The following is a 21890-nucleotide window of genomic DNA, read 5'->3' as shown; positions in this document are numbered from 1 at the left end:
AAAATGTGTGTTGCCTGGCTGTGCAGAGCTTTAGGGGCACCCAAAACGTAGCGACTCCTAAGGGGGGAGTGCTACAGTAGGTATGGCTTTGGCTGGAAACGTCCCTGTGCTGGCACACTCACTGAAATTTTAAGGGAGAATAAATTCTGCTCAGCTAAGTTTTGCTCAAAGCTGAGCTTCTCCATGCCTCTTATCAGTTTGGTTGCCCTTTTCTGCTCTCGGTTCAATTTGGCAACATCTCCTTTCTGTCAACTGCAGATTGAAACATCTTACTAATGATTTCTTATTGGGTATTGCAAGAAACCATGAAGGGCCCACCACCGAGGCCCTTTTCATCAGTCCTGGTGCTCTTTTCTCTGAGCCTGGAACCCATCTGCCCTTCTCACCAATACTGGGGCCTTATTACTCCCATCATGGAGTTTTTTTATAAGCCCCAGTTCACACTGCTTCAACATATTACTCGACCCGCGACACATAAAGATGCATGATAAGGCAAAACACATTAATTTTAATGGATGGCGTTCTAATCACTGCGACTCAAGTCGCAGTGACAATAAAAATTCCTGCACTTTTTTCCTGTGACTTTGGTGCGATTTGAGTGCCATAAACTGCAAACGTTGCAAGGAAACCACAAGAAAGGTGTAAGCCACATGACTTTGGGGTCATGGCAGTGTGAACCGAGCCCTTTGTGACCCTGGTAGTTCCTCCACTGATTTGGTATATTATGTCTTTCCCCCGGACCTCTTTATATACAAGTAAGTATCTTGGGTGCTTTTGAAGCTACAGCTTGGTGATATGGTGATAAGATACACCATTCTTTGGTTGTCAGCGTGTCACCCTACCAAAGTGAATGTAGCACCCAGGGGCAGACTGACCATTTGAAAACTCGGGCACTGCTCCTCTGGAATTCCCCCCCCGCTCTAGATTTTTCGAGAAAGGTCTAGAAGCAGTGGGCAGATCTGAGGAGTGTCTGGTTTGTACTCTTAAGGAATCCTGGCCAATCCCCAGCAGGAGGCTTGGCAAGGGGTCAGGACAACCTTTAAGATTAGCTGAGCCTGCTCAGCAGCAGGAGAGTTTGGGTGGAAGGAGAAGGATGTGAGGCTGGAGGCAGGAGCCTGTGTGGGGGCCCAGCTGGACAGAGGACCCTGGAAGGCTTAAAACTTGGGACTTCAGCGGCCCCCTGAGAGGGGACCACCTGTGTGGCAGGGAAGGAGCTACCCAGCTAGAAGGCCTGGTAGCAGCTACCGACCCTCAGGCAGCAAAGGAGAGGAACCAAGTAAGTAAACCTGCACCCACCTGCACTAGTAAGGGGAAAGGGGCACTCTAGTGGGGAACTGGAATTGCTATCTTACCCGGGACTGTTTAACACTGCAGTGGCAGGCACTGGATCCCCAGCTCAGGGATTCACCCAGTACAGCTAGATGAGAGCAGTCATCTGGGGTCTGGGGTGGTACTATAGGAGATGCTGGCTAGCTCTACAGAATAAAAATGCTGCTGTAAAGACTTGTAGATAGTTGCTAAGGAGTTCGTCCTTAGTCGCCATTCCCTTAGACATCTCATACACCCTTTACCCCATCCAAGTTCCAAATCACCTAATAAAACTTCAAAACAAAGCTCAAGGACTGGTTACTGTCTCCTGATGCAAGTCTGAGTGAGGGAAATGCTTGTTGCCTGGCTGTGCAGGACTATAGGGGGGACCCAAATACTCAGCAACTCCTAAGGGGGTAGTGCTACATGAAGGAGATCCTCTCTTGGGCCCAGTTGGAAGATCCCCTCTCTATTTATGGTGACAACTCAAGATTTTGGATTTTGGATCTAGGTCTAGGTGACCGTATTCACTCAGGGAATAGAGAAAGTAAATCTCCATTATGGGGACACAGACTGCAGTAAGAACCCCCCATCCTTCCATTCATTCCTAAAGAAAGAAAAAAATGTTTTGACTTTAGATACACTATAAATCTCATTTTCCTTGTAGATGGCCAGTCAACAAGTTTTTTTTCCCCTGGCATAGATACAGGTAATTGATTCAGGGGCTACAAAATATTGACGCCTTTAGATCCATCTAGCAGCCAGGCTGCTAGAATTTAATAAAGGAGATGTCAATAATGGTGTTTGGTTGCCTGTTGTATAAGAATGCCAGGCACAGCCACTTCCAGGTTGCACAAAAAAAAAACTGTGCAAAAGTCTTACAGATTTTTTTTTTTCTTTCTAAAGCAGCCACAGACTGAGTAGACAAGCCTGTCCACTGCCAGAATGCTGCAGAGAAGTACTCTTGCTCTCTATGTGGAGCAGTGGTCTCTTTGCAGAGGTCCAACATGCCCCCTGCAGAATCAGAACCAGAGCGTTCCAGTCGGCAGGGAGAATGGGCTTTTCTGATTTGGAGAGACTATTTTGTTTTTGACTCAGCGGGGGGGGGGGGGGGGGGGGGGGGGTGTTGGACGTCTGCGGAGACACCACTGCTTCCATGATAGAGATCCAAGGTTCCTTTTCTACAGCATGCTGGCGGATGACAAGCTCTACTTTAGAAGGAAAACAAGCAGCGAGACTTTGTTTTGATGCATCTGATTTCAGCTGAGGGTCCAATTGGGTTTTAAAAGACAAGGTTTCGTTTTATTGCAAAACCTTCCCACCTCCTTTAGCTCTTTAAGAAAACACAACTGAACCCCCCCTTTCCTTCTTCCAATTGCTTATCTCTGGTGCTGACCATCTTGACTGGTAACAATCTATTGCTGGGCTGTCCCCTCCTGAGCTCTAACCACCTATACACTTAAATGGGACCTACCTGTACTGCAGGACAACAACTCCTAATGTTAGGGGGCAGGGGCGGACTGACAACTCATGGGGCCCCTGGGCAATAGGAAATCATTGGGCCCCTGTGTCCTTGCCCACACTCAAACCACACATAAAGAAGCCTATGAAAGGTGCCAGGGGCATCTCATGGGGCCCCCTACTGACCCCGGGCCCTCGGGCAGCGCCCGAGTGGCTAAATGGTCAGTCCGTCCCTGTTAGGGGGCTAGAGATGGGGACTGCAAAGCTTTTATAAAAAAAATAAAAACTTGAACTTGTCCTTGAGGGCCCATACACACGAGAAACTTCGCGTTCACTGCATGTGCAGTGAGGTGCTTTTGACGCACATTTTTATGCACATTTGCATGCATTTTTCCTAAGCTTGCATTTCCTTTGAGATCACTTCTATCTCCTTTCTGCTTTGGGCTTTTATGTGCTGCAATGCATTTCCGTACATTTACATGCATTTCGGGGTGCGGAAAAATGCAGCTTGCCGTAATGGTCTGACCCATAGGATACCCTGCCTTTTAGACAGCCTATGCAGTGGGAGTGCAGTCAAAAATGCATCAAAATGCATCCGACTGCATCTGGTGTGAATGGGCCCCAGGGTCCGACTGCCCATTTGGAAACTCGGGCACTGCCCGAGGGCCCGGGGTCAGTAGGGGGCCCCATGAGATGCCCCTGGTACCTTTTTCATAGGCTTTTTTGAGTTTGGGCAAAGACACAGGGGCCCCATGATCCCCTATTGCCCGGGGGCCCCATGAGTTGTCAGTCCACCCCTGATGGGCCCTAAAGCCTACATTATGCTGGTCATGCATGTAACAATTGTTTTCATTTTTTTTTTTTATAAAAATGGATTGAACGAAATGAAAGGCTAGATCGATAGGCGGTGGTATTAGAGCAAAATATCATTTCACACAATTGATCGATCGATTGATGATTTATCGTTAGGCTGGCCGTACACAGACCAGAACAAGAACGTCTTGTAGTTGTCAGGTACTGAGCACAATACCCACTGCATACACTTGATGGCAGTGCTATGACACGGTGCTCTGCGTACCGAAGCGCGTTCTGTGCGGCTGGGTAATGACCAGAATGATAATGTTCAGCTCGCTATTGAGCAGTGTCCAAGTCTGCATGTAGGACATTGTGAGCGAGAACAAGTCTCTGTCCTGTTTCTCCTTAATAATCAGCAATGCTTTGTATTCCACAGCAACATAGCGTCCAGCCAGGATAAAGCGGCTTGTATACATGAGTCGTTGAAGTAGAAGGTCTGTAGAATGATCAAGACATAAACAGGACAATTAATTCAGCCAGACGCTCATGTTTATGCACAGGGCAAAAGGAAAAAAAAAAACAAAACAGTGCTGCTCTTGTTATAGAAGTCAGCTGGACAAAGCCACTTTGGATTGGTTGGGCAAGGGTTAGCGGAAGAGGTCACAGACTGCTCATAGATGGACAATTGTTTCCTGATCCATCTATGATCAGCCACGTGACAAGACAGTTGTCTGTAGGCACGGCACCTTTCAGAGAGACTTTTAACTCCTCTTAGACACCCCATTAACCTTATGTAGCGTTACCCCCATGAGGAGCACTGGATTTCGGGCATGTTCCCCCACACAGCACCCACAGACAGGCAACAGGAATTTTCCACTTTATCTCCACAGGCTCAATGAACAGTTTCAGGGTTTGTAGAACTTGTATAGGGATTAGTGGTACATGGGATGGAATGCCCCAAACTGAAGACATTTTGCCAACTATTTACAAATGGTTGAGGGCCTACTAAAATCTTTGGCTGTGGTAGAATGCTTCAAACTGATGACACAGAACAAAAACTCCATGAAGTCAAAGTTGTAGACAAAGAACCTGGTGGTATTACACTGCACCTGGCTGCTCTCAACCCAAGCTTGAGATAATGAGGGCCGCTCCTGGCTGTATTGCACTGCACTCAAGCTGTACTATAGGTCCCAGACATGTGCGGTATTGCATTACACTGTCTTCTCTAAGACGTTGAGTATGTTGGCTGTTAGGTACTCACTCAGTCCTTTTAGTCCAGCCTGGTACAGGCTGATTTTGGCTTTGAGTCCCCAGCCAAGCCTAGCTGTAACTATGGCTGAGTGAAGTCCTGGAACCTTCTTCTCTCTCCTGCTGCTTTTTATCTTCTTTCCACCCCAGGGGGCAGAGCCCCCTATTAGAGGGGTTCCCTCCAGATGACTGGACCCTGGATTCTGCTCTCTCAGACTTCTGAGTATCTGTGGGCTGTAACCACCCCTTCTGGGTCCTTCCTTCCCGGAGATTAGTGGAAACTCCACGAATGTTTAGGCTGCATCCGTGGTCCTTCCACCCACTAGATTCTACAACTATTCAGCAAGTTCTAGAAGAAAGGGGAAGGTAGCAAGACCATAGCCTGTGAAGCTCTGCATGGTCTCCCTAATCAATTACCCTCTGCTCCTTTGGCTACAGAGAAGTTAAACTAAATTTACCTACTCAAGCAACCAAGGAGGGTGCTACACTCCCATATATCCATCATTTCACATGCAGAAGAAAGGGAGCCCGGTGATGGTAAAATGAAGGCAAACCCTGAAATGTTTGTTCCTTTTTACAAATGAACTATGTGACAATAAGCAGAACCCTCATTTCCAGGGTAGAGTGTGTCATTGTCTGACTGCTGATGGTGGTGACCATCCTGCCTGCAAATCCACGGCAATGTCTACTACATGACATATGGACTGTCAGTTGAAGATGTAGGTGTGACGAGGTATAATGGAAGTACGATCAGGTGTGATGGATGTATGATGGGGGTGATGGAGGAATAATAGAGGTGTGATTAGTTGTAATGGATGGAAGATTGGGTAGAATGCATGTATGATAGGGGATGATAAAGGTATGGTGCGGTGTAATGCAAGTATAATGGATGTATCATAATGTGCGATGGAAGTATTATTGGATGCATGGTGAGGTACAATGGAATAATAATGGAGGTTTGATTAGGGTGATGGAGGTATGATGAGGTGTGGTGGAAGAATATTGAAGGTATGATTAGGTTGATGGAAGGTATGATGAGGTGTGATGGAAAAATAATGGTGGTTTGATTAGGTTGATGGAGGTATGATGAGGTGTGATGGAAGAATAATGGAGGTATGATTAAGGAGATGTAGGTATGATGAGATGTGACGGAAGAATAATGGAGGTATGATTAAGTTGATGGAGGTATGATGAGATGTGATGGATGAATAATGTAGGTGTGGTTAGGTTTAATGGATGGAAGATTGGATATAATCCATGTATGACGGGCTTATGAAAGTATGATGCAGGCTGATAAAATTATAGTGGATGTATCATGAGGTGTGATGGAGGCATGATGAGGTGAAATGGAAGTGTAATGGAGATATGATTAGGTGTAATGGAGGTATAATGATGTGGGACGGGTGTATGGTTTAGGTATGATGAGGTTTTATGGAGGTATATTGAGGTGTGATGGAGGCACAATACAGACATGATGTGGTATGCTGGAAGGCTGATTTGAATATAATGGAGTTATGGTGGAAGTACAATGGAGGAGTGATAAAGTTATGTTGAGGATATGATGGAGGTATGATGGATCTTTGCTGAAAGGTATGATGGATGTACAGTATATGATGGAGATGTGGTGGATGTATAAGATGGTATGATAGAAGTATGATGAAGACATGGTGGAGGCATATGATGGAGGTACTTTGAGCATATGATGGAGGTATGAAGGAGGCGTAATGGAAATATATGAAGAGGTGTGACTGAGATCGAATTGGGTATGATGGAGGTACAAAGGGGGTAAGGTGGATGTATGTTGAAAGGCATGATAAAGGTGTGATGGATGTATATTAATGAGGTATGATGTAGGTGTAATGAGAATGTGATTGATTTATGATGGAGGTGTAATTGGATATATATGAAGTATACATATGATGGAGGAATGATGGGTTGGAGTGGAGCGTAGGAAGGTATAATATGGCAAAACATTTTGGCACTTAAGGATGTTCCTCTTTGGGCTCAGCTACCTATGAGACTTGTAGCACTCAGTATCAAGAAATAATCATTTGTGGATGTTTTTCTTTTTTTTTGTTTTGTTCTGCTCCATATAATCTGCATAATGCAGGCAGTGAGTGCAGACACAGATTTTTTTCAAAGTATTAGGACCAGGATATCATGTTAGCTCCTTCCCATTGCAGAAAGAGGAGGAGAAATTGTTTGAGTGATTTCTGCAGGTCTACATGTTAAAATACCATGTAGATATCCACAAAGTTGGAGCTCTTTGTTAATCAAATGACTAGGGCTTGGTGCCTGAAAAGATGCCCACTTGTCTGATTATATGTAATAAACTCTGCTCTAATTCATTGTTCTCCGCCTTTATACTTCCATAATCTCATGCACACCAGTTGAGCTTCCAAATCACCAGTCCTATAAACCCAACTGAAAAATCAGACGACATCTGCTGCTTTTCATTTTCAAACTACAAATGCCAGCATGGCCTTAGCCTCCTTGTAAGGCATACTGGAGATTTCAGGTCTTGATCGGGTAGAAATACTTCAGTTGCTCGTGTTCATATTACGGCATAGCCTTCATCAGATAAAACTATAAACCGTGCTTTATTCTTTTCATCCTCAGCTGTTCTGGAGAAACCATTGGAGAAGAAATCGGGAAGGAACTATGGTCCTCCTGGCACCAAGAGGCTCATCTACTTTATAGACGATATGAACATGCCAGAGGTGGACACGTATGGCACGGTGCAGCCGCACACACTCATCCGCCAACATATGGACTATGGTCACTGGTAGGGCTCACTTACTCTGCTGTGAACTGTTATTACACTGTATGGTAAAATGTTGAGGACACCTAGCCACCACATTGATATGAGTTCAGGGATTTGTGCAGGCCACTTGTCCACAACAAACTAGACAAACTGTCTTTATCGAGCTGGCTTTGTACACAGGGACACAGTCATGCTGGAACAGATATGATGTTGAATGAGAGGACCTCACCCTCAACCTTCCAATCCATCCCAAAGATGTTCAGTAGGTTAGACGTCAGGTACTGATTTTGGATGACAAGACGTGGATCACTATCAGTCTTCTAATTCATCCTAAAGGTGTTCAGTAGGGTTGAGGTCATGGACTGATGTTGGATGGGAAGACCTGGCTCCCCAATGGAGTTCCAGTTCTTCCCAAAGGCATTTGGTAGGGTTGAGGTCAGGTACAGATGTTAGATCGGAAGATTGGATCCACCAATGGCATTCCGATTCTTCCCAAAAGTATTCAGTATGGTTGAGGTCAGGTACTAATGTTGGATGAGAAGACCTTACTCACAATCAGCATTCCAATCCATCCCAAAGATGTTCAGTAGGGTTAAGGTTAGAGCTGTGTGCAGGCCACTTGAGTTCCTCCACACCTCTCTGGTCAAACCATATCTTTATGGACCTGGCTTTGTGCACAGGGGCACAGCCATGCTTGAACAGAAAAGGTTCTTCACCAAACTCTTACCACGTTTGGAGGAGCACAATTGTCTATAATGTCTTTGTATAATGTAGTAACAGGACCTTCACTGGGAACACCTGAACATCATTTGGAGGGGTCTTGACCATAAAGTGTATGTGTTTAGGTTCTTTATTGAGAGTTTTTGATGTTTCTGCTGCAGGGTGGGCAATCATTTGGTTTAGCTATACTGTCATTTATACAAATTTCAGCCCTCACTGTAGAGATAAGCCATCTTTGTCTTGTTTTGAAGGTATGATCGTAACAAGCTGACCATGAAGGAGATTATGAATGTGCAGTATGTCTCTTGCATGAACCCAACTGCCGGCAGCTTTACCATCAACCCCCGTCTACAGGTGAGTACCCCCAACTGGATTTCCTCTGATCATGCCGTTGTGTAAATGTTTGTATAACTGGGGTCACTCCAATTTGGTAATGCAAATTCTAGATTAGATTCTTAGGCAAGTTATGACATTGAAACTCTCCAATGATGACTCATTTGTCCAGCTATACTGGAATGGATTTTCTGCTTGTGAATGTTAAACGCATTTATCTGAAATAGTGATGGTAAATGTTCTTTCTGCACAGAGACATTTCAGTGTGTTTGCCCTGTCCTTCCCTGGCATGGACGCCCTGTCCACCATCTACAGCACCATCCTGACACAGCATCTTAAAGTTGGCAACTTCCCGGCCCCCCTGCAGAAGACCACCCAGCAACTCATCAACCTGGCCCTATCGCTTCATCAGAAGGTCACCTCCACCTTCCTGCCCACTGCAATCAAATTCCACTACATCTTCAATCTGCGGGACCTCTCCAACATTTTCCAGGTAAGTAGTGATATTGGTTCCACCAAGGTTGTCTGCTCATTTAGGCTAAGGTGGCATGGAAAAGTAGATTTACTTACTCCATCCTCCACTGCTGCAGGCTCCTCTGTTCTGCTAGACCAGTCCCCGCAGCCTCTTCTTCCCTTTGCTCCAGCACTGTAAGGTCCTTTGACATCTGCAAGACCAATTCAGGGCCCACAGCCCTGCATTAGATTTGAGGATGCCAAGGACAGTCCACCATTGGAGCATGGGGGAGCACTGTCTGCTGGGGGAGTGGAGGATCAGGTAAGTAAAATTGCTTTTACAGTCCCCTCGACTAAACAAGCAGTTAACCCCTGCAGTGCTGTCAAGGGAAATTTTTCAGCTTTCCCAAAATTCAGCTGTAATTAAATAGTATTTTCTTTTATTGTATTTTTTTATCCGGTCACTCTATTCTCTATCCATTTTTCTGTCTTTTTCTCACTCTTTCTAAGTTTCTTTCTTTTTTGCTTTTTTTTCTTTCATGTTCTCTTGCTTTCTTTTTTTCTTTCTATCTTTTTTTTCCTCTCGCTTTCTCTTTTCTTTTTTTCCTTTCATTCCTTTCTTTTCCTTTTTTCTCTCTCTCTCTTTTTTCACACACTCTCTCTGTCTCTCTTTTCTTTCTCTTTTACTCTTTTTATCGCTCTCCCTCTCTTTCTCCCCCCCCCCCCTCTCTCTCTCTCTCTCTCTCTCTCGCAGTCTCTCTCTCTCTCCTTCTTTTTATCTTTCCCTTTTCTTTTCCTTTCCCTTTCAGGTTAACTTAAATTTAACAACATTTTCTCCTTTCTTTCTGCAGTCACTCTTTCTCACTCTTACTCTTTCTTCCCCCCCACACCATAAATACATGACACATGCTGTCTTCCTCTAATTGCTCTTTCTTCTCTTGGTTCCATACTCAATTGTTTTCATATACAGTATGCCGGTATCAGTACATCTGGTGATCGCAGCCTTTACCTGCCAGAATGACTTACAAAGATCAATAATCTCCGCTTTGATGATCGCGCCTTTGTTCATCAAACTGTCCTGGAGTTCCCAGGACCGTACCGCTGGCTACACTTAGAGGAGACACATGAACGCCAGGAGCTGCCATTATAGCTCTGTAATTTCTGCTTTGTAAAAGCCAATTCTGTTTGCTGGAAGATCGTTGGAGGGGTGATGAGCCAAGCTCTGTCAAAAATCCCCCTTCCCATCCAATGTGGAGATGCAGCCACTAAACACGTTGTACTCTACATGCTGCCAGCTCCTGATTGGCTATTGCCAAGTGTTGGTTCACCAGCACATGTTGCGTTTGGTGATTTCTGCTTCACATTACAGGAGGGGAGGAAATTTTGAAAGAGACTGCCGATCCAGTGCCCCGCAGCTCCATAGGCTTCGTGGGCAATGAGGCGTCTTTATAAAACAGAGAGGAGGAATGAGAGAGAAGAGCAGATGTCTGAAATGATCATGAAAGAGGCTTATTATCCATATGTGATGGCGAATCTGAATAAGTCAGTGCTGCCCCCCCTGCAGGATTGGCGGCTGTTTTTTACCGCAGAGGCTGCAGAAGGTCAATGCTGACTCTACAGGGTGGACATGTCAATGGTTGGCTTTGTTTTATTCAGGCTTATAAAATACATCAATCAACCATAATATGAACACCAATGAATGACATTATCTCTGTTCACCAGAAAGTGGGTGGGATATATATGGCAGCAAGTGAACATGTTTACTCTGAAGTTGATGTGTTGAAAGCAGAGAAAATGGGTGGGTGTAAGGATTTGAGTGATTTGACAAGGGCCAAATTGTTATGGCTGTACAACTGGGCTAGAGCATCTCCAAAACTGCAGCTCTTCTGGGATGTTCCTAGTCTTCAGTGGTCAGGACTGACCAAAAGTGGTCCAAGGAAGAAAAATTGGAGAACCAACAACAGAGTCATGGATGACCAAGGCTCACTGATGCACATGGGGAGTGAAGGCTGGCCTGTGTAGTCCAATCTAATAGAAGAGCTACTGTAGTTCAAATTGCTGAAAAGGTTAATACCTGTTTTGATAGAAAGGTGTCACAGTTTGTTGCGTTTGGTGCTGCATAGCCAAAACCGGTCATGCAAAAGTGCCTACAATGGGCATGGGAGCATCAGAACTGGACCTCAGAGCAACGGCAGAAGGTGGCCTGGTCTGATGAATTCAAGAATGGTTTGAGGAATACAACAATGAGTTTGAGGTGTTGACTTGCCCTCCAAAGTTTCCAGATCTCAATCCAAATGAGCATCTGTAGAATGTGCTGGAAAAACAAATCTGATCCATGAAGGCACCCCAACTTGCAACTTACACACTTAAGGGGTCTGATACTGATGGCTTGGTGCCAGCTACCACCAGCAGAGGTCTAGAGGAGACCATGCCATGACAGGTCATGGTGGATGGTCATAATGTAATAGCTGATCAGTATAAGTTTAACACATCCACCTGTCACTGTCTAATAGTGGCCTCCTCCCATCCAGCGACACGGTACCCTGTGCGATCCGGAGGCGCTTGTTTTTCTGCGTTTTGTGAGTTGTCAGTTTTATGCATATTCACATCTCACAATACAGGGACACTCTCATCTCATTCTTCATTAGCAACGCTAATTGAGGCTCTGCTTTTAGCCGGTGCGGTAATGAGACAATTAGCATAGGCCTATTTGTAATGAAGGGAGCTGTCAACCTGTTTTGACAAGGAGAACCGTGTCAGGCCTTGCAGCCACCGCCAAGTTCCTGCGTGAGACAAGGTAGCGCGATGGCGACGGCGGCCCCGAGACAGCTGATCGCAGATGGGGGAGCAGAATGCAATCTGTTGGTAATCAGCTCTATAAACAATGATGTGCAAACCCACTAAATCAACAGCAAGGCTCATCCCGAGACCAAAGAGACGGCATTCTACCATAATGTACAGCCCTGCCTTCGCCGGGTAATTGAGTTTTGGACGCGCAGGGTTTGTTAACGCTCTTTCTGAAATCCAGCAGACAGACACTTATTCTGCAAGAACGGCAGCAAGATCCATCGATGGTTTAAAGGTCTAGTGTCCAACCTGCGGCTCAGGGGCCACATGTGGTGCTTTGGCAATTTTTGTTCAGGCTTGTGGGCCCTGCATACAGTGATCTGTGTTTTTCTGTTACCCCATAATAGCAGTGGTCTCAAGAGTTTCATGTAACGTATCTCCAGTCTAGGTCTCCCCAATATGTTTCCAGCAACTCTTATAGAATGTTAGCAGTCTCTTGTATCATGTCTGCAATTTCTGATCACCTCCTGTTGCATGTCTATAGACTCTGACCATCTCCGCTAAAGTGTCTGCAGTCTCTGACCATCTCTTGTATTATACTAGTAATCTCTAACCATTCCTTGAAATATGCCAGTGGTCTTTGACCATCTCCTCTAACATGCCCATAGTCTCTGACTATCTCCTGTAGCATGTTTGCAGTCTCTGACCATTTCTTGTAGCATGCCCATAGTCTCTGACAATCTCTTATAGTATACCTGCAATCTCTGACCATCTCCTGTAATATGCCAGTAGTCTCTGACCTTCTCCTGTAACATGCCCGTAGTCTCTAACCATCTCCTGTAGCATATCTGCAGTCTCTGACCATCTCTTGTAGTATACCTGCAATGTCTGACCATCTCTCATAATATGCCCGTAGTCTTTGACCATCTCCTGTAATATGCCCGCAGTCTTTGACCATCTCCTGTAATATGCCCGCAGTCTTTGACCATCTCCTGTAATACGCCTGTAGTCTTTGACCATCTCCTGTAATATGCCCATATTCTTTTACCATATCCTGTAATATGCCCATAGCCTCTAACCATCTCCTGTAACATGCCTATAATCTCTGACCATCTCCTGTAATGTGCCCAAAGTCTCTGACCATCTCCACTAGCATGTCTGCAGTTTTTGAGCATCTCTTGTAGCATACCAGCAGTTTCTGAAAATCTCATGTAGTATGCCCGTAGTCTTTGGCCATCTCCTCTAACATGCCCATAGTCTCTTACCTTCTTTTATAGTATGTCTGCAGTCTCTGACCATTTCTTGTTGCATGCCCATAGTCTCTGACCATCTTCTGTAGCATGTCTGCAGTTTCTGAGTGTCTCATGTAGTATGCCAGTAGTCTTTGACCATCTCCTCTAACATGCCCATAATCTCTGATCATCTCTCTTGCAATATGTCTGCAGTCTATGACCATCTCTTGTAGTATACCAGTAATCTCTGAGCGTCTCATGTATTATGCCAGTAATCTCTGAGCGTCTCATGTATTATGCCAATAGTCTTTGACCATCTCCTATAACATGCTCACAGTCTCTGACTATCTCCTGTAGCATGTCTGCAGTCTCTAAACATTTCTTGTAGCATGCCCATAGTCTCTAACCATCTCCTGTAGTATATCTGCAGTCTCTGACCATCTCTTATATACATTCAATCTCTGACTATCTCTTGTAATAAGTCCATAGTCTCTGACCATATCCTCTAGCATGTCTGCAGTTTCTGACCATCTCTTGTAGTATACCAGCAGTCTCTGATCATCTCATGCAGTATGCCAGTAGTCTTTGACCATCTCCTCTAACATGCCCATAGTCTCTGACCACCTCTTGTAGTATACCTGCAGTCTCTGACCATCTCTTGTAGCATGCCCATAGTTTCTGACCATCTTCTGTAGCATGTCTGCAGTCTGAACATTTCTTGTAGCATGCCCATAGTCTCTGACCAGGGACGGACTGACAACTCATGGGGCCCCCGGGCAATAGGGGATCATGGGGCTCCTGTGTTCTTGCCCATACCCAAAAAGCCTATGAAAAAGCCAATGAAAGGTACCAGGGGCGTCTCATGGGGCCCCCTACTGACCCCGGGCGCTCGGGCAGTGCCCTAATGCTTGAATGGTTAGTCCGCCCCTGTCTCTGACTATCTTCTGTAGCATGTCTGCAGTCTCTGACCATCTCTTGCAATCTCTGAGAATCTCCTCTATGCTCATAGTCATTGTCCATCTCCTCTAGCATGCCTATAGTCTGACCATCTCCTGTTGCATGCCTGCAGTCTCAAGAGCCTTGAATAGGCTCTGCCCGACCCAAGATGGCTGCCAGAGTCACATGGGGCTGCAGCATTCAAATAGTCGCTTCCCCATTGACCCAGAAAATCATAGAGGAATGGTGTTCTTCATGACTTCCTCTCCAGCTGCGGTGCTGCTGCTGAGGCACTCCATCTGCAGAGGAGAATATACTTGGAGTCTGCACTTGCCTAAAAGTCTCTAAAGTGTATCTAAACCTAGTAACAAATATTTTTTAGTAACGCACTCTACACGTCTGCACGATATGCCGCAATATACAACAATGAGATCATTAATGGGACAAAAAATGTTTTCCCTATAAAAAAAGCAGCCCTTGAGCCCTGGCCTAGGCACAGCCACTGAAAGTCTTCCTTAGAGGAGCTCTCTGGGGGAATGACATAATCAGTCTCCTGCAGGCAGGGGGTGACAGTTCCTCAGTCCAGGGGCGGACTGACCATTCGGGCACGTAGGCGCTGCCTGAGGGCCTAGGGTCATTAGGAGGCCCCATGAGATGCTCCTGGTAACTTTCATAGGCTTTTTTGGGTATGGTTTGAGTGTGGGCAAGAACACAGAGACCCCATGATTTCCTATTGCCCTGGGGGCCCCATGAATTGTCAGTCTGCCCCTGCCTCAGTCTCTTCCCTCCCTTTGCAAACGCTCAGTTCAGTGTAGTGGTATAGCAGAGGGGGGCCCAATCTACGTAAAACTGTGATGGGTTTTATAAGGTGTCAATAGAACCTCCACCAGGAAATGTCCACTAGAGATAATGGGTAATGCCCAATTATTGAGGAAAAGTCTGTAAAAACAATAGCAGAGCCTTTATCTGCGCAAATACATGTATTCTTGGGTTGTTTCCGCTTTAGTTGGAATATGGCAAGAAATCTCCCCGAGCAGCTTTATAAACCAGTGAATTCGCCAGACACATTATCGTTCCACTGACAGGCGCCATGCACAAACACGAAACGCCGCAACTCACTGCCTAGCGTCCTTGGCCCAGCATCTTTGTCATTGACCTGCTTTTGCCCCGGTCTACCGGGGGTTGAGTTTAGAAATAAAACACGCAGAGCTTAAATGTCATGTTTTGTCTGAACGCAATCAAAGTCGTTACCCGGGATCCGTTCCTTCTGCTTGACTGCCTTCCTGCCAGGCAACAGCTGTGGATTGTGTTCTTGCTCCAACTGCCACTTTAATCTGATTTTCTCCAATTCAGGGCATCCTCTTCTCCACGCCGGACTGCTTGAAAACTCCGCAAGACTTGGTGAAGCTGTACCTCCACGAGTCCAATCGCGTCTACCGTGACAAGATGGTGGAAGAGAAGGACTTCGAGATCTTCGATAAGATCCAGGTGGACATGGTGAAGAAATTTTATGATGTAAGTTTTGTGAGAATCCGTGATGTACCTGTTCATGGAAATCTGAGGGTCTCGATGAGGGCACTCGATGCTTAGATATCACCATAGTAACAGGAATAAGAGGAGTTATCAGGGGTGTAAAAGAATAGCGGCTCTTCAGCTGTTGCGAAACTACAAGTCCCATCATGCCTCTGCCTTTGGGAGTCATGCTTGTAACTGTCAATCTTGCAATGCCTCATGGGACTTGTAGTTTGGCAACAGCTGGAAGGCCACCGTTTTGACACCTGTGGGGGTCCATTAAGTGTAACTGAAGCTGAAACTTTTTTTTTGTTTTATGGATGGAGCGGTGAAAGGAGTGACAGAGATTTTTCCTCTAAATTGCCTAATATAGAGCTAAAAAAAAAAAAAAAAAATTACAGTGTAATAAAGGATATATACCCTGATTCCCATATACAGGCGTCTATCTAAAAATAAATTTGCTATGCCAATGCACAACCATTATAAATAATCGCTGTAATTTATGTGTATTTCCTCTGATCGCTAGCTTCATCTAGTGGCCATAAAGCAGTTTTTTTGCCTGAACCAACTCAGTCAGGAAAATACTGCATTATGGCCATTAGATGGAGCTGACTGTCCTAGGAGAGAGCAGGAGCCGCATAAGCTGATGCTTCTGATTGGGTAGCACATCCATGCAACAGTGCTGACCAATCAAAAGCCCTCTAGCCCAAATTCCAGTAACCAAATTGAAATCCCCGCTGCTTTCTCTTCTCTCCTGCCACTGAGAATATTGAGCATCTGCCACCATAGTATACATCCCCACACGCCCTTCCCTCCCACTCTCCGCTGCGGGAAACCTCCCTGCACCACTCCTGTGTGAGCGTAGGCTGTCATTGTGGGGAAACCACATGCGATTTGGACAAGAATCACGTTCCTGTTCAAATCACATGCTATTCTTTGTGGGGCAGTTTGCGTCCATACATTTTCTATGGACTCAAATCGCATCGCAAAGTATTGGTAATCTGTATCGGTGAGTACTTGACCGAAAGTATCAGTATTCATATTCACCAATAAAAAAAAAAAAAAAAAAAAAGGATATGGGCGCATCCCTACTAAGTTGGTGTAAATACTGTAGTGAGGAGGGATGGACAGCAAAGAGCAGCACTGCAGGAGGGAGCGGAGCAGGGGCGTCCCTAGGGTTGGTGTCACCCGGTGCGGTAACACTTGGTGTCACCCCTCAGACGATCCCCTCAGGATGGATCTGATCTGCGGTTTGAGCATAATGGATCGAAGTCCGAGCCATTATGCACCCCAATCCGCAGATCCGATCCATCCTGCGGGAATCGTCGGCTTGCAACCTATCCGGGGTTAACTGATCTCTCCACGAGCTCCACAAAAAGGTACGTTTTAAAGCAAGCCGACGATCCCCGCAGGATGGATCGGATCTGCGCTTTGGGGAGCATAATGGATCGGACTCGGATCCATTATGCTTCCTAATCCACAGATCCGATCCATCCTGCGGGGATCATCGGCTTTCTTTAAGCGGAGCGATCAGTTAACCTGTATAGGTTGCAAGCCGGCGATTCCCGCAGGATGGATCGGATCTGCGTATTGAGCATAATGGATCGGAATCCGATTCATTATGCTCCCCAATCCACAGATCCGGTCCATCCTGCGGGGATCGTTGGCTTGCTGTAAAACTTTTTGAGAAGCGATCAGTTAACCCCGTATAGGTTGCAAGCCGACGATCCCCGCAGGATGGACCGGATCTGCGTATTGGGGAGCATAATGAATCGGACTCCGATCCATTATGCTCAATCCACAGATCCGAACCATCCTGCGGGGATCGTCGGCATGCAACCTATACGGGGTGACACCGGACCCGCTCCACGAAAAGGTAAGTTGTAAAGAAAGCCGATGATCCCCGCAGGATGGATCGGATCAGCGGATTGGGGAGCATAATGGATCGGACTCTGATCCATTTTGCTCCATCCGCAGATCCGATCCATCCTGCGGGGATCGTCGGCTTGCTTTAAAACTTACCTTTTCGTGGAGCGATCAGTTAACCTGTATAGGTTCCAAGCCGACGATCCCCGCAGGATGGACCGGATCTGCGTATTGGGGAGCATAATGAATTGGACTCCGATCCATTATGCTCAATCCGCAGATCGTATCCATCCTGCGGGGATCGTCGGCTTGGAACCTATACAGGTTAACTGATCACTCCACGAAAAGGTACGTTTTAAAGCAAGCCGACGATCTCCGCAGGATGGACCGGATCTGCAGATTGGGGAGCATAATGAATCGGACTCCGATCCATTATGCTCAATCCGCAGATCAGATCCATCCTGTGGGGATCGTCGGCTTGCTTTAAAACTTACCTTTTCGTGGAGCTGGTCCGGTGTCACCCCGTGCGAGAGGTGTCACCCGGTGCGGTGCGCACCCCCCCGCACCTGCCTAGGGACGCCACTGGAGCGGAGAATGGGGTACAGGCGGACAGCACACCGCTATCATGCGACAAAAGAAAAAAATCTTCCTGTGACCCCTTTATTTGGCACGTACCTTATACAGAAAGATGCCTTTGCAAGTTCTGAAGAATCCCTTGTATACGTCTCAAAGGGAAATATTCCAGATCGTGAATTATATCAAAGAATTACCGGAACTAAGTCCTTGCATTGATCAATGAACAAAGAATGTCCCTTGTAGACAGGAAGTCCAATCATGCATCACATCTACAGCCTCTTTCCTTTGATGAAAGCCTCATAGGGCGAGTATAAAGAGAGGTATACGGCTTTCATCAGAGGTTGTAATCAGAACTAGGAAACATGGGTGACCAATAGGGATTTAAAGCACATGCTGTGCATAAATTACCATATGGTATGATATCAAATGTAAATGGTTATATTCTTGTAAAGTGCCTTTAGAAGTATTGAAGTCCTCCTGATCGTAGAATGACTTTGTCACAGTATATGCTGGAGAACAAAGCCTCACAGAGAGTCCTTCAAGTAGATTATGATCATAGACCACAAATCAGCACAAGTATGAAGCAATAGTCCTCTAGAATATGGTTACCCTACATCTCCGTTTCTTAGATGTCACGGCTATATTTGTTTTTTTTTTTTTTTTTAAGGCTTTCCATCTTTTATTTTCACCTGGTGATCTGGCCGGTAAGTCTGTTGTTTTTCAGCAGAACAAGCTCTCCTTAAAACGTATCAGTTAGTGCTGAGACCATGGCCGGGACAAGGGGTGGGCAGGAGGGACAGCCGCACAAAGAAACAAAGGGGCAAAGAATGGGCACAGGGCGGGAAACGCTTTCTGCGGGGTTCAGCATCCTTGCTATGGGCACTAGATGAACCTGTCCTGGTACTGGTTGAAACAAACCATTTAGTCCGCAGGAGAGCTTGTTCTGCTGAAAAACAATAGACTAAATGGTTTGTCTCATCCAGTACCGGGACAGATTCATCTAGTGCCCAGGGCAAGGATGCCGAACTGTACAGAAAGCGTGGTCTCAGAACTAACTGATACGTTTGCAGGAGAGCTTGTTCTGCTGAAACACAACAAACGTATCAGTTAGTGCTGAGACCATGGCTGGGACAAGGGGTGGGCAGGAGGGGCAGCCACACAAAGAAACAAGAGGGCAAAGAATGGGCACAGGGCGGGAAATGCTTTCTGCAGGGTTCAGCATCCTTGTTATGGGCACTAGATGAACCTGTCCTGGTACTGGTTGAGACAAACCATTTAGTCCGCAGGAGAGCTTGTTCTGCTGAAAAAGAACAGACTAAATGGTTTGTCTCAACCAGTACCGGGACAGGTTCATCTAGTGCCCAGGACAAGGATGCCGAACTGTACAGAAAGCGTTTCCCACCCTGTGTCCATTCTTTTCCCCCTTCTTATTTCTTTGTGCGGATGCCCCTCCTGCCCACCCCTTGACCCGGCCATGGTCTCAGAACTAACTGATACGTTGGCAGGAGAGCTTGTTCTGCTGAAAAACAACAAACGTATCAGTTAGCGCTGAGACCATGGCCGGGTCAAGGGGTGGGCAGGAGGGGCATCCGCACAAAGAAATAAGGGGGCAAAGAATGGACACAGGGTGGGAAACGCTTTCTGTATGGTTTGGCATCCTTGCCCTGGGCCCTAGATGAACCTGTCCCGGTACTGGTTGAGACAAACCATTTAGTCCGCAGGAGAGCTTGTTCTGGTGAAAAACAACAGACTAAATGGTTTGTCTCAACCAGTACCGGGACAGGTTCATCTAGTGCCCAGGACAAGGATGCCGGACTGTACAGAAAGTGTTTCCCACCCTGTGTCCATTCTTTGCCCCCTTATTTCTTTGTGCGGATGCCCCTCCTGCCCACCCCTTGACCCGGCCATGGTCTCAGAACTAACTGATATGTTTGTTGTTTTTCAGCAGAACAAGCTCTCTTGCAAACGTATCAGTTAGTTCTGTAGACCATGGCCCGGGACAAGGGGTGGGCAGGAGGGGCAGCCACACAAAGAAACAAGGGGGCAAAGAATGGACACAGGGCGGGAAACTCTTTCTGTACAGTTCGGCATCCTTGTCCTGGGCACTAGATGAACCTGTCCCAGTACTGGTTGAGAAAAACCATTTAGTCTGTTGTTTTTCAGCAGAACAAGTTTTCCTGCAAACGTATCAGTTAGTGCTGAGACCATGGCTGGGACAAGGGGTGGGCAGGAGGGGCAGCCGCACAAAGAAACAAAGGGGCAAAGAATGGACACAGGGTGGGAAACGCTTTCTGTATGGTTCGGCATCCTTGCCCTGGGCACTAGATGAACTTGTCCCGGTACCGGTTGAGACAAGTCATTTAGCACTGACAGGGGTGCGCACAATGATCAGCTTTTATTTATTTATGTAAAACCTTTATCCCAAAAGAAAAAAAAAACTGTTGCTGTGGCTTTGTGTGTAACTGCAGTGTGAGCTAGAGTTTGTCTTCAATTTGTTAGTGTATCTAAATCTGCTAGTACATCTAACACTCCCCACCCCCTAGACCACGGGTGTCAAACTGGTGGCCCTCCAGCTGTTGCCAAACTGCAACTCCCATGAGGCATTGCAAGTTTGACAGTTACAAGCACGGCTCCCAAAGGCAGAGGCATGATGGGATTTATAGTTTTTCAACAGCTGGAGGGCCGCCAGTTTGACACCCTTGCCCTAGATTGACAATGCTGCTGTGCTCCTTCATCCAGAGTGGGGGCGCTCTAATGCAGGAAGTGTGTTACTGGCCAGATCACCAGGGGAAAACAGATGGGAAAAAGCCTAAAAAAGAAAATGAATGCAGTCACCACATCTAATGATTGGTAAGCTGCAATATATTACATTTTTGGTTTTGGGTTTAACACCGCTTTAAGGTGTCTGTCCCCAGAAACCATTGCCCCCAGTTGCTCGGTGGTGTAGCATGCACATTGTACTGGACAAACGCCAGCCTAACAGTCGCACCGCACAGACGCCAATCCAAAATGGCGGAGGCTATTTCGTGGGCTGGGGGATAAAAGCGGGCCTAGTCAGTAGGGTGTCCCTGGATTTCACATAGAAAATCTGGTAACCTTACTCAGAAGAAGGCATTGAAATGCATCAGTAATACACTAGATTGGTATCTGGGAGGTCAATGCGAAGCCAACTACATGAGTACACCTATATGGAAATATTGGGTACCTAAGAATTGTCAGCTTCTTGGGATACCCGGCTGAAAGTTAAGGATGGCTGAATAGAGGTCACTTGCTCTATTCTCCTCTTCTCTCTTTTTGAGAATTCATCTGTCATCCTGTTGTGTCTCTAGGAAAGAAAAAATGTTCACAGACATTCCTTCCTACACTATATTACCCAAAGTATTGGGCCAGCCCTCCCAATCATGTGATTCAGGTGTTCCAATCACCTCCATGGCCACAGGTGTATACAATCAAGCCCCTAGGCATGCAGACGGCTTCTACAAACATTGGTGAAAGAATGGGTCGCTCTCAGGAGCTCAGTGACTCCAAGCGTGGTCCCGTGATAGGTGGTCACCTGTGCAATAAGTCCATCCGTGACATTTCCTGGCTACTAAATATTCCACGCTCAACTGTTAGTGGGATTATAACAAAGTGGAAGCAACTGGGAACAACAGCAACTCAGCCCCCAAGTGGTAGGCCACGTCACATGACAGAGCGGGGTCAGCATGAAGAGCACAGTGTGCAGAAGTCACCAACTGTCTGCAGAGTCAATAGCTAAAGACCTCCAAACTTGGTGTGGCCTTCAGATGAGCCCAACAACAGTGCGTAGAGAGCTTCATGGAATGGGTTTCCATGGCCGAGCAGCTGCATCCAAGCCTTCCATCACCAAGTGCAATGCAAAGCGTTGGATGCTGTGGTGT

The 21890-nt window shown here is 46.3% G+C and overlaps 1 protein-coding gene across 1 annotated transcript in view; it reads left to right on the top strand.

Moving 5' to 3' along the window:
* The window catches only part of DNAH9 (dynein axonemal heavy chain 9), a 336995-nt gene that overhangs the window by 152546 nt on the left and 162559 nt on the right, over positions 1 to 21890 (top strand). Inside the window, exons 39-42 of the mRNA XM_089663852.1 lie at positions 7432 to 7597; positions 8548 to 8650; positions 8883 to 9122; positions 15391 to 15552. Coding sequence (XP_089519978.1) covers positions 7432 to 7597; positions 8548 to 8650; positions 8883 to 9122; positions 15391 to 15552 — 671 coding nt within the window. The remainder of the gene's footprint in view (positions 1 to 7431; positions 7598 to 8547; positions 8651 to 8882; positions 9123 to 15390; positions 15553 to 21890) is intronic.

Source organism: Staurois parvus, unplaced genomic scaffold, assembly GCF_062004578.1.
Source record: "Staurois parvus isolate SC_StPar_1 unplaced genomic scaffold, SC_StPar_1.0 ptg001787l, whole genome shotgun sequence".
Taxonomy (NCBI): Eukaryota; Metazoa; Chordata; class Amphibia; order Anura; family Ranidae; genus Staurois; species Staurois parvus.
Note: the sequence above shows the minus strand (reverse complement) of the source record. Positions and strands in the feature narration are given on the sequence as shown.